General features: G+C 36.6%; 1 protein-coding gene across 4 annotated transcripts in view; it reads right to left on the bottom strand.

The window, feature by feature from the left end:
- Positions 1 to 194: 194 nt before the first annotated feature.
- The window catches only part of TDP1 (tyrosyl-DNA phosphodiesterase 1), a 41,333-nt gene continuing 27,335 nt past the window's right edge, over positions 195 to 14,192 (bottom strand). For all 4 annotated transcript variants that reach the window (XR_015804670.1, XR_015804671.1, XM_014869872.2 and 1 more), the window contains 2 exons: positions 10,942 to 11,056; positions 195 to 669 (listed from right to left, as the gene is read on the bottom strand). Coding sequence is in view for 2 of the 4 variants with exons in the window: in XM_014869872.2 (XP_014725358.2) it covers positions 596 to 669; positions 10,942 to 11,056 (189 nt within the window). In the remaining 2 variants the exon portion in view is untranslated. The remainder of the gene's footprint in view (positions 670 to 10,941; positions 11,057 to 14,192) is intronic.

Genomic DNA, 14,192 nt, shown 5'->3' with positions numbered 1-14,192 from the left:
AGGTGTGGCCTCACTAGTGCTGAGTATGGGGGAACAATCACTGCCCTGGTCCTGCTGGCCACATTATTTTTGATAAAAGCAATGTGTTCCATTAATGGGATGCTGCTGATTTTATAAAACACTTGATACACACTTGCAAGATACAAGCTCCAACCCAATCTGAAATGTACACATTTAGAAGTCAGAACAAAGGATATATTAACAAGATTGCCTTTATTTTTATTTGAGTTTTACATTTAACTTTTATTCCAGCTACTGGAGTCAACTGACAGTCTCGCAGAACAGTATTTTTAAAATTAATTACAGTTATAAATTCAGAGAGAATCTCGGAGAACAATTCTCATCTTGAAAACCATATTAGGAACCACAGTAAACAAAAAGCATATAAAAAGGTATTCAGAAAAGCAGGTTCCCTTGTAACAGTATGGTTATAGATTCTCCAAGAATGTCTCCCTTATTAACATTTTAATGTTTCAGCTACAAATTAGCCTTTATAGCGGACATTATAGCGTACAGAACAGAAACAACGAGTTTTTGCAAGTAGCACGGCAGGCTCAGTGTTAGCAAGTGGAAAATCACAGAGTACTGAAAACATTCATGATGGAACCCACATATTTCCATGTGTATCAGGGGCATCAGTGTAAGGAATATTCCAAATCCACGGCTGATCTGTAAACCAAAACAAAAACATTCTCATGATAAATTAATTTATCAAATGCAAAATTTGTTTCTCTTCCTCTTTTCCCTTTGGAGGAAGAGAAAGGTCAAAATTCCCACTCATTTTCAATTAACATCACATGCAATTTCAGTTTAGTGGAAATTTTTGTTCACTTTTTTTTTTTAAACTCTAAGATACAGAGTTTTCAAAAGACTTTGCTTTCCTCCAGATATTATTTAAAATATGGTTATAACCCAACATGCTCACCAGCTGTATAAGAATTGTATTTTAGACAATATACAAGTACAGTAATGCAGCCAAATTTGGTTTGGCCTAGTGCCAGCAAGTTTTGTGCTGGGTCTCTCTAAACCCAATGGAATTACAAATAAGCATGGTAACACATTAATATTTTTCACAATGTATTAATAATTTCACAGTAAGAATTCAGTACCTAAGAATGACACTGCCTGACCTCTGAAAAGTTCACATTTACCCCTCACTTCTTCAACCATTATGCCTTCAGATGAGCAACAGGTTTGCACCACACAGTTCCCTCCCTCCCTCCCACTTCTCAGAATACAGAAGCTCTTTCCACTCTTGGGAAAGAGAAAAGGCAACACACCAGAAGTTAACTGCTAGCTCTGCAACCTGCTCTGTGCTCTTCCGCCTACCATACATGTGGCAGAAATGCAGTTGTTCTATGAATCAAAGGTATTATTCTACTTCTTGCAGGCTATTCCTACTGAAATAGAGAAAAATCCTTTAACGCTTTATTTCAGTGAGTTTTGTCAATTAAGAAATTTATATAAATTTAGCCTGCTTCTTCTCTCCATGTACAAAATGAGCCCTGAAGGAATACAATGACATTAATCTGTAATATGTATAGATTAAACTGAATTGTACCAAGGATGACAGGAATAGCTATTGATTGAGATTACTTTTACCCAATTTTAAATTTACAGGATCCAATGCCAACTCTGACAATACAGGAAGTGAGAATTACTGTAGCAAGGAGAGTAAGAATGTGTCAAAAACAGTAATGAAGGCTTATATAAATCACACAACAGCACACTGTGACAAGTACCATGGCAATTGAACATGGGGCAGAGGGACCTTGCTATTAAGTGCTCATTTTTACTCGCTACTGGAGTGTCCTTAATTCTTGTACTGTAGCTCCATATGTTGCAGTAGAACAAATCCCAGCTATGCAAATGTTTTAAAACTTATCTGTTTACAGCAGGAAGAGAGCAGTAGGGTAGTTGGTTGTTTTTTTGTTATAGCGGACAGGTGATTTCAAAGCATACAAAAAAATAAAAGCCATCAGAAACTGGAAGAAACTGTAGCACTTAATTCACTGCCAAGAAAGCTCTCTAGGTTTCTGGTTCAACTGCAGGATATCTAGACTTTGAGTCATCTCTTAAAAAGAAAAAAAAGCAGCACCATTATTTCTGTAAGCTTGTTTATCAGTCTCCTGCTGGAGAGCCAGGTGTACCTTTTGTATTTTAGATGAATATCTTACCAGACAGTAAACATTAACAGTTAAAAAAATGGGTACAGAATAAAGCAAATGTTGGGAAAAGCATTGAGGATTTCAAACATATATTTCAGATTTGAACACTGACCTCTATCTATGACATCAGAATAAATCCAGTCCCACTCAAGCATTGGAATCCGTCACTCAAGAGTACATTATGCAGCTTCGACATATCCATCTTCCCTACTTCCCTACCATCTGGCAGTCACTCTGCTTAATTCAGCAAAACATGCAGGCAGAGGAAAACTTAAGATGTACAGAAATAACTTCAGCCACCCCCTTAACGCATGCTGAGAGGCCTCAATACCTAATTTAGTTCTAATTGTAGCTATCTAAATAAAATTTGCTCAAGGTAGCTATTATTGTACTTGGAACTTTGTTCTGTTAATGGGAGGCTGTTCATTTTATAAAACAGCTGACAATATTTTAATAGTCATGTGTAGAACTATTGCTGATACAAATTATAATTCAGTTATTTATAAAATGTCAGGTTCAATTTAAAATTATTCATCACTTTTAATAGGATCTATATCAACAAGAAAAAGACAATGACTGTGTACAAATGCCACATGATGGTAGCTGCTTACTGTTGCATACAAAAATGACTGCCAAGTTTCTCAAAGTCAATGCTTTTGATATTCTTGGGGGGAGCAAACAAAAGTCTCATAAAATAATTTTTAAAGTCTTCTTAACATGCCTACCTTCCACATATTTCAAGATCAGTGCATCATTTCTGATACCCCAACTTTGTCTCAACTGCACCTCACTGGAGTATCTACTAGGCTGGTACCACAGCTTTACTCTTGCCTCATTTACAAGCAGCAGAACTCCAACAGTAGAGTCAGCACTCAATAAATACAAGGGGGCATTCCAGTCCCACTGCTACTTAAACATTATCTGAAAGCTCAGGTGGACCACTATTTCAGTTATACTCAGATTTTTGAACATTGTCTCACAACTGAATAGACTGCCACATTTTACTTAAAGGTAGAGAGGCTCTGGAGAACAAGACAAGTTCATTTTGAGTAACACCTGAGTGTCACTCAAAAAATTCATGCTGGCAGGCCACCTCAAGCCTTCATAAGTTCTCATAAATACGACAGATAGCAGTACAGTCAAAACCAGGAACATGCAACCGAATAGCAAAGTATAAAACACAATGAAAGCACCTTTGTGAACCTCTTATTATGGGTGTCTTTTGCACTGTGAGTGGAGATCTGGGTAAGAGAATTCCTGGTTGATTTCTAAACCCAGAGACTGGATTCTAACCTCTATTTAATCGAAAAAGAATAGCTTCAAAGCAACAAGTATTCACATGTATAGAAATAACCAGACTTCTTCAAGTCATTTTACATATACATGACAAACTCACTCCCTGCTACATGAATCTGGATAAGTTCTTCCTTAAGATTTTGCAAAAGGTGCACACTGTACCTGTCTCTCTTGTCCCCTCCCTCTGGATGAGCATGGCATTTGAAAAGGAGCTAATCTTGCTCCTCTCAATGCAAAAATCATACTTAAAAATCTCAAGGAGGAAAGGCAGATGGGGAACAGATGTGGGATTTACATGAATATTCACAAAAAAAGTGACGATTTCTGAAGGCCGGGACAATGACCACTTGTTTGGGAAAAAAAAATGAAAAAAAGCACAACCCAGTACCACAGTTTTAAACATAGGATTTGCTTTGTTTCAAAGCGCTGATGTGATGAGGAAAAAAAAAAAGTATTTTGCACTTTTCTGAGACCTCCCCCAAATTGTTATAAAATAACCTTGATATACTTATGAATTAGAAGTTTCAAGTTCCCTCCACACAACAGATGATTTACTCGGTCAGTAAACTATGTAATATCTAAATCACAAATGAAGTGAAATTTCTCGACTACAGCAAGCAACTTGTATTGGTAAGAGAGATAATAGTAATATTGCAACTGAGATGTGATGACAGGAGCTCAATAAGAAGATAATGTTATACAACAGAAATATTATACAACAATATTGCAGTACTCATTTAAAAGATTCTACACGAAAGTAAAAATCTGAGTACTGTGAAAGACACAAAGAAATTTTATTTACAATGACATCTTGCTAAGTAAGATAGGCTATTGTGTGTATGATTCCCAAATACCAGACTGGATAATTTTCAGCTTCCCTTCCAAGGAACTCTCAAATAATACTGCTGGTTTATAGCTTTTATTTATCTTAGTATCATTGATACACTGAGCTTTGTGATAGTCTTTTTTATTATGACAGCCTGAATCTGTTGGTTACCTGCAGAGGCCTTCAGTAGATTGACATATCTATATGATTTATTTATCTAGATATTGAGTACTGTCAGCTACCAGAATTTTTTTTTTTAATTCTCCAAATGTTTTGCCCTAAAGATACATCTGCTGCCAACAAATGGCCTTCTGCTGTTCAGCTGACTATTGGATGTGATCAACTGCAATTGCTCAAAACAGCAATGTGAAAAGAGTTAATAATGCACATGTACACACAACAAATGTTATCTGCTAAAAATTAATGAAGTCCTTTGTCATGTCAGAATAGGAATGATCTTATTCTTTATTTTAAAACTGCTAGATGTAAAATATGCATGTTATTCCCTGCAGCAAGGAAACATGCAGCCGTGCATAATATAACTCTTTTTTGCTGGTAATTTAAAGCATTCGTGAAGAAATAGTATAAAGGAAAAATGCCCAGGTAAAAGTCTTCTGTGCAACCTTAACTCTGATCTGTCAGGATGTCATTCCGTTAATTTCCTCAGACTTCATCTACAAATCCTGCCCTCTGCACAAGATGGCTCAAATCACATACAAGTTCCAAAACTAGACTAGAAATCATACATCCAACATTAAAAAAAAAATACCCAAACCAAACGGCATTTTAAAATTCTTGAATTGACCAACTATCAAAGCAAAATACTGACCATCTGGTGAATTTACCATCTCTTGAGAGTGCTCTCACCTAATAATCTGAAGCACATCTCCCTTAGCCAAGCATAAGCTTTGAGTTCAAAGAAGTTGGCTAGTAACATGTGGCAAATCAGATAGTCAAGTGGCTCTTCTGGCCTGCAACCCAATCATAATATTACATAGAAGTGGCCAAACTAAACAGGGACTCTGTAACTCGAGTTTCTTCTCACACACTGTTAATTTCTTCATTATCATCAACAGCTGGGACAACAAGTGTACTCAAATGTTACACTTGGACTCTGGGAGGTCCTCTGAGGCAGCCTCAGATGTCACACTGCATTATGAGAGCATCAGTCTCAAACTGCAGGTTTAGCATCAATAATGGTGCTTTTGGTTCTGCCGAGGAAGGAAACTGAGACCAAAGCAAATGAGATTGGTTTCAACCCTGGCTTCCTCACTCTGGGCTATGATTTACAATGATAATATACACTTGCTTCTTGAAAAAACTGAAAACTAAAGTTCTAAACATACTCTGATTTATATTTACCATTGCTCTGAATGCTAAATAAGTGAAATATTTTCTGTTCAGTGTATTAGAATCACTAGAAACGGGATTAGCTTCTAGTTGTCATCTATTAAGAAGAAAGGATATTCTCAGACTTTGTGCATTATAAGGCACACTGAAAGTACTTGAAGTTCTCTAAAAATTCATACAGGATGTTGCTAGTTTCTTTCTTTCAAACCCTAGAAAGTACACGGGTTTCAAGCAGCTATGCAATGTTAATTAGACAAAAAAGGTGGCTATTGAAAAACATTAGTTACTTTCCCAGAAGTCTTCATCTTAATTTCTTCAAAAATATTTTAACTACTTGACAGAGAAAGTAGTGGAACATTCTAGAACTTAAAACAAGAAACAAAGGTTAGAGAAAGGTAGAGGCCACACACAGTGAGATTTTCCTAGAACTTATATGACCTCCTGAGGATATAGCAGGTCCCTGTGGGGGAGCTCAGAGTAACAAAGAATTCCTACAGCTTTGCTGGACAAAACACCAATCTCTTCTTTTAAGCACTGTGCCACAAGCACAAAGCAGGATAAATGAAAATTCTTTCAACTCTTTAGGTAACAGGTTAAACACAGATACCTAAGCCTGCCAGAGCTGGAGGCAAATAAGCCATGAAGTCTTTCTTCCTTTTATCCAGCACAACACATTATATGCAATAAATAAGATGCAATACTATAGTTTCCTGAAATTTACTATAAATATTTACCAAATGCATTTTCACCACACTCCCAATTCCCATTCACTGGAAATCAGATAAAATATCAAGCATGGAATATACGAAGTTACAAGAAAAAGGTCATTTTGCTTTTCCATGTAAATGTGGCAGTGGAACATTGAACAGTGAGCAGGGCCCTTCACAAGGGAAAGAGCTGCTCTTGTGAAATATGTTAAAGATCCTTTTGTGCAGAGGTTGAAGACTTCAGCTAGAGAACTAATGAATTAAATGGACAGTCATTTTCTGCACAAAGCTTGAACTCATTTTTCCAGCATGCAATTTGACAGCTTTAGTCCTCACTTACTAAGGGTAAAATATATTTTCCCACTGGAACATAATGAAATACATCTTAATACATTTTTGCAAGTTGTAAGAATTGTTCAGGAAAGAAATCTTCAACAAAGGGCAAAACTAAGGTAATTCATGTAATAGCATGTAGAGAGACTAATATATAGCTTCACTCTAGGGTCATCTCAACTGAGTTGGCACCTGTCTTATTTTCTTGCATACACATTTATCTTCTATATACTAGTATTCAACCAACTAGGAAAAACACCAAATGAAGTAGGCCAAAATAGTGTACTATAATACAATATATTTTACAACACATATAAACCATAGATTTGCTATTCATTGAGCTAATTGATTATATAATAATTCTCTAGCTATTTTTAGGTCCAAACCTATTTTTCCAAGCATTATAGCATTTGCTGGTAGCTTTGATTGGGTGGTTGGGTGTTTCTGTTTGTTTGTTTTTAAATCATCCTATGTAGTCAAAATGAGCTACTTAAAATATTTCTGGTATGATTTCTTTCACAGAAGAAATTCTGCAAACTCCCCATCGCAACTTCAAGTTCCTAGGCTGCTACTGCAGTGGTTTGAGGCTCAGGTAAATTTTATTCTTCGTTTGCTTCAGGGGGATCAAATGAGTCTGGCTGGCAGAAGTAGGTAGAGTTTACCTGTTCATGTATTGTACAACAGGTCTGTGCAAGTCTGAAATACAGCTGGAAACTAAATGAAAGTAATGGCAAAATTTTAAATATATGTCATATTAGAATTTTAAATATTATAATTTCCATACTGGTGATATCTTAACACATTAGTGAACCCTTCAATGAGTACAGCTCAGCCCATGACTATGTTTCAGCAAGGGACAATCCATCTCTCTAGGAGAGAAAATGAGTAAAAATCCAAGAAGTTATCTGTCTCATAATTATCAACTTACACTCATTAGAAATTTTTGGAAGAAAAACAAGAAGAAAATCTTTATTACTTTCTCCAAGTAATTCTATTTTTCTGTTTTGCCTAAAACTTGAGTTTTAGAATAAAACCCACTGACTAATGGGGCAAACCAGGCACAGTAGGACAAGACTTCCTTATCTTTTTCCTCCCTGTTATATTGGTACAAGAAAAGTAGGCAGAGACCAAATTATTTCATTACTATTGAACTTAATGGACTTTAAAAGGTTGTGGATCAACCTCATTAATTATTATGTCTGAGAACAATTACTTACATAATTTACTGGTAAGTTTGTCATTGTATGTCCTGAGATATATTTTATTACTTTTCAAGACGCATTTATTTCATATGTAACTGTTTTCATGCTGAAGTCCTGTCCAATATGATAAACATCAAGTATTATCACAGAAAGCCTTTGTGACAGAATGACAAAGAATCTCTGCAATTAAATTATTTCCACAAACTAGGAAACTGATTTTCTTTAATTTTGTTACATTATATAATAATATAATCCTCTAAGTATATCTGATCCATTGTTAGAATTTGTACAAGTACAGGAAAAAAACGTCGCTTTTAAGATTTTGGAATCTTCCAAGTAGAACTTTATGGCAAATGCATGGCCCTGCTCCTGACTGTCTCTTCACTATTCTGCCCACTTCTCCTTTCTCCTGCCCCTAGTAGGATTTTTCTGATTATATGAAAGTGACACGTACTTTGTTTTCCTGTGGTTAGAGAATCTGAGTTCAAGGAAAATTCCCCAGAGCCTTTTCTCCTTCAATTATAAGGATCAGTCAATATGGTTTCTTTGGGGAAAGGGTAATTACTTGCATTTTTGCTTCTCTTTATTAAAACTATTTATATCACACTCCAGAGAGTTTGGGAGTTGACAACTGTATTGTTAAGAACAGATTATTTTATGAATCCCTCCCTCAACATGAGAATTCTTTCAACATCATTTTCACCAGGAGGGTAACAAACTTAAACAGAATATTCAGGAAAGAGATTTAAAACAGCATAGGCAGCCGGCTTCATTTCCACTGCCAAAGCCTAGACAACCTAAATTCCGACATCTGTGCATATCACCAGAGAAAGCTAAGACCCAAAACCAGAACTACAGTCAGTCAAATCAGTTCTCTAGAGAAGTAAGTTTTCCATGAAGAAAGTTAAAAGAGTTATTTTGAAAAAAAATCTTTACATTTAGTTGGAATATGCACAAAATTCACTGACACAATAGGTTAAATGTTTGAATTAAACCACGTACAATATCAACTGTACAAGCACATTTATTCACAAAGAAGACAGTATATGAAACATTTGAGAATATAAATGGATTCTGGTAATCTGTTTTAAAATCTCCAAAAATTTAAGTATAATCTCTTAGAAAAATGTTTTTAAACCAATCAGTTTGAGCATTTGTTAACAAGCAGACAGTCCATACATATCCCAGAGCACAACAGCCAGTTGATGTAGGTGTAGTATATTCTTACCCTGTCATTAGCTCATAAGCCCAGTACAGTCCCTGCCTCTGCTCCCTGACACAACAGTACTCACACTGTTTTATACTGAATCAAACAGCAGAACAGTTTGCATTATCATTTATACATTGGACCAGTATTCCTTTCTGGGAAAACTGAAACCACTTAAGAGGTCTTTTAGGCAAGCAGCAAGTTCTTAGAGCAGAACAATCCATCTTTCCAGAAGCTACAGAACATGCCTCATACTGAGGAGGTGAATGCTTGGCTGTGTAGCTGTTTTTAAGGTTTGGACTTGCATGACCATGGGTCTACTGGTGAGAAGCAAGGCTTGTTGGAAGCTGAAGACATTCACCTAAGTGGGGCATGTGCCTCTTTCCAACAAGCTGGCCAGAACTTCAAGCAAGGGCTTTAATCTAGAGGTAGTAGTGGAAGAGTTTTGAGCAACCTATAAGAGCCAAGGGCTGCTGCTGCATTAGGAACCAACAAGAAAATAACTGTGAAATGCTGCAAAGCACTTAGGGCTTGTTGCTCTAAAAAAGTGACATGGTTAACAGCCCAGCCAACAAGACTTTATACCAATGCATGCAGCATGGAGAGCAAACAGGAGCTTGGAGCCACTGTACAGAAACTTGGTGGCCTGAATCAGGTGACACTTCAATCAGTGCCTACAAACTATCCAGAAGGAAGGCAGGCTTTTCACCATATAGAAAAAAGGGTATCAACTGCACAGAGCTGTGTTTGAAAAGCAGCAATGAGTGAAAGTGCACAGGTAAAAAAACGGAGGTCAAGCCAACAGGAAGGCTCATGGCTGGTGTTTACTACAGGTCACTTAATGTAGAATATGCTGGTGAAGCCATCTTACTTCAACTACAGGAAGAAGCATCAAGCTCATATTCTGATCCTACAGCAGAATTTCAATCACCCAGTGCCTTCAATTTTATTTACTGTGTAAGACTCTATTATAAAGTCTGTTGACTTCTTAGCTTTTAAATCTTCTTTCTCCCCACACCATTCATTAGTTCAAAGATTTACTGAAACATTTGAGTTTCTATAAACTATGTTACTCCTATTTCAAGCTCTGTCCTAGATGCCGTCTTTCTTAGATGAAGGCTTCTCAAAAAAAAGTCTTTTGACATTTGTTTTAAGAACAAAAATATAAAAATTTACTCTTCCCAAATATTGCAAGTTGCACATCAACGTTATGCTCAATATATTTTTATATTTTTCAGCCATCACCTCACAGCCACACTCACTTATCACTTTCCTGATTTCCATGTTCTAGAGATAGTCTCAGAAACTGCAACAGTTGAGATTTTGTACACCTCTTCAAGTGTTATGAAATATAACCTATGAAATATAGAATGGAGGAAAAGCAACTCTTCGTTCTTCTGACTGACAGGAATTATTTCACATTTGCACTACAGTATTTCTTTCACATTCCACTTCCAGAGGACTGTATTTAGCTCATGCCTGCTCTCTTCCAAACATTCCCTTTTCAACCTATTTCTCCTTCTCCTATTAGTTCTGCAAAAACCCACTTTGATTCCATAAAGAATATCTATTTCTTAATGTATATAAGAATCACAAAAGAATAAAAACTAGCATTGGAGTTATTGATCCAAAACTTAAACAATAAAGAAAAATATTAGAATTAAGAACCTTCTAGTTGCTTCTTTGAAGTCCAAAGCAGAACATGGAACTGATATCAAATAGCATACAATCACACCACAAAAAAGTTAAAATAAATCTTTGGAACACAGCAGTATTCAACTGACTCAGAGTTCTCAATTAGCTTGTTTCGTGTAGAATACAAGCCTACTTTTCCTCTGAAGACAAAACTTACCTTTGCTTCCATACTGTTCTGGTGGCAGGTCATAAGGTACAGGAAAATACGTTGCTGAATCTTTCCCTTCTGGAAACTTTTTCCCTCCTACATTAAAGTAACCTTTGTCCAATCCCTATGAAAGAAGGGAAACATACAGAAGAAAAGATTTAATAGTTTCTGGGGAAAAGACAAACTTAATCTACAAAAGATGCTTTCTCAGTGAGCTATTTTAATGAACAAAACCTTTTGCCTCCTTTACTGAGATTAGATACTTCATCAAGCACCTTCACGTCTTAAAAACTCAAGTTTCTCTTCTACCATTTCAGCTCTTCTCTTTTTATTACATCCTTTGGCTTGGCCCCACATGTGGGCCCATACTGGATATATTCTGCCTTCTCAGGTCCTTACATGTATACCAATTTATTTCCATGTTCACTAGGTGAACTCCTTCGGTGTTTAGTATTTAACTAAAGTAAAAAACTTCTAAAAATTTCTCTCTGCTGCTTAGTTTCATTCTGACCACATTAATTGGATGCTCAGTATGTTTCATGGGCTAAACTAGAAACCACTTTGTGTTATAGAAGCAAGTCTTCAAATCTTTTCAGACATCTTGAGTAACATCATCTACAGACAGAAAAAAATTTAATGAAGATTTGAAAACTGCTTGCACAAAAGCTTCAAAGACTATCCTTATATTAGAATGACAGCATTACTGTCAAACAAGGTTAAAGAATATAAAAAGAAAAAATGCAACACAGTACAAAGGTAGAGAGATTTAAAGTGATTCAAGTAACTTGGGCAGATGGTATTGCTCAGCTACTTCTCCAGAGAAATTGGATCCCAACTGTAGCCAGTTACACAAAAGCAAAATCTCTTAGTTCTGAGATTTCAAATAGCTTACTGTCAATCAAGTACAGTTTGATTAGAACAGACTAGATATTTAAGGGCTATTAAGTTATTTATTTATAAGATATTACTGACAACTATTTTTCTTTCTAAAATCATAGAATAGTTTGAGTTGGAAGGGATCTTCAAAGGTCATCTAGTTCAACCCCTGTGCACTGGGCAGGGACACCTTCCACTAGTAGCAGGTTGCTCAGAGCCCCATCCAACCTGATCCTGGGATTCCCAGAGATGGGGTATCTACCATCTCTCAGGGCAACCTGTGCCAATGTTTCATTATCCTCACAGTAATTAATTTCTTCCTTATATATATATATATATATATATACCCTCTTCTAGTTTAGAATCACTACAGTTCCTATAAAAAAATCTGTCCCCACCGTTCTTATAAGCCCCCTTTAGGTACTAAAAAGCTTCAAATAAGTTTCCTTGGATAATTCTCTTCTCCAGGCTAAACAACCCCAAGCTTTCCCTGTCTTTTCTCACAGGAGATGTGCTCCAGCTCAGACCATTTCTGTGTCTCTTCTCTGGACTCAGACCAACAGGTCCTTCCTGTCCTGAGGACCCCAGAGCTGATGCAGCACTGCAGGTGGTGTCTCACTAGAGCAGAGCAGAGGAGCAGAATCCCCTCCCTTGCCCTGCTGCCCACACTGCTTTGGATGCAGCCCAGGACACAAGTGGCTTTCTCGGCTGCACGTGCACATCACCAGCTCGTGTCCAAATATTAACTTACACTTCATTCAAGCCCTATGGTCCACCAGTCTGAGTTTTACAGCTTTATTGTTTTGTGATAGTGCAAGCAAGCATCCTAATTACCACTAAAAAGTCCTGTGGCATTCAAACACATGCACTGAATGTAGAGTCCCATCTATATACAATACTACAAGTCTTTCTTCAGTGAAGTTACACACCATCAAATGTTATAATTTTAAGTTCACACACCACACAAATCATGGGAATCAATGAAGCCTTGTGCCTTTTTCTTTAATATTCGAGAAGAATAGAAACCTAGAAAAAGGAGATCTTACACAGACAATGTCAGATAGCAGTTCTAGCAAGTCAGTTCAAGAATCTCCTTTAGAATATAGATGCATCTTTTGTCTCATGACCCAAAGTAAGAGCAAAATATAGGTTATGATGTAAGAAACACTATATATTATTTCAAGAACTAGACAAAAGCCACTGCCTTTTAAATAAAAGAACAGAGGATACAAACAAGATCCATGCTAAAGGACTGCATTGAAAGAAAATCCAGGGTGAACTTTCCTTTCTTATACCATTTAAGTCAGATATTTTGACAAGTCTTCATTAAAACCAGGCTATAGCATTTTGTGGAGCTTAGCCTTGAGGTAACAAGTAATATGTTCAAAACAAACCAATGTAAATATGCAAGATTATTTTTAAAAGCCCATAAACATCTAAGGGTTTGAAAATGACTGGAAAGATTCATAATTACTTAGACAAAATGCAACAGTCAAGTTGTATAGCCTTACTTCCAATGAATTTGAATTACTTAGGGATTGGTAGAAACTTCATGTAAAAATGCAAATAACCATAATTCGGTTTGTAGTGGAAAGAACACGAAACATGCCAGGGATTCTACAGTTCACAAACAACAGAAACTGTGTAAGTAGTGGTGGTGCCAACAGATTTATTTTCACAACTTACAGCAGTCAGGTTGCAATTGATGGGAGGGTCTGGGTGGTGTGTATTCCTAGATACTACTCACAAGATGACATTTTAATTGTCAGCATGTATGTGACATGTATGAGGTTCGATTGCCCAGACATCCGTGAGCTTTTTTTGGTCTTCTACATCACCTACACACAGAAGAAACATAGAACAACAGAGAAGGTTTCTCTGCTGTATTGTGAGATGGTTCTTATGCTACAACAAACTTCATATGCCTGATCAACAGCAGCAAAATCACAAAGCTGCTGCGTGGCACCATCTGAGCAAGGGTTTCACAAATGTCCAACTATCACAAAGCACAGTGTAAAACACAACCTACTTCAGCCTCTACCTACAAAGTAAGGACATTTTTCACTTGCATTTTTCCCCCCGTTTTTCTTCAACCTAGCAATATTTTTGTTTCTGCTTAATTTCTTCTACACTCCATGACCTGTTATTTCTTCAGCATCTTTCTTTTCAGGCATCTTGCTTCCTTCTCTTATTCTACAACTTTGCTTTCCTCTGTCTTGCTCTTCCCCAGTACTCAGCAATTATATTTTCCTCTCCTCTGAAAGACTCTGATGCTGTCCTCCAATGCTGCTTGACTCTACCAGTTCATCCCCAAATTGTTTGATTTGTCTGTCAGAATTTGACCTATAGAGATCTTCCATTCAGGAAATATTCATCTAAGAAAA

Source organism: Sturnus vulgaris, chromosome 6 (assembly GCF_052056855.1).
Source record: "Sturnus vulgaris isolate bStuVul1 chromosome 6, bStuVul1.hap1, whole genome shotgun sequence".
NCBI classification, from domain to species: Eukaryota; Metazoa; Chordata; class Aves; order Passeriformes; family Sturnidae; genus Sturnus; species Sturnus vulgaris.
The sequence above is the reverse complement of the archived record's forward strand: the minus strand, read 5'-3'. Positions and strand labels throughout refer to the sequence as shown.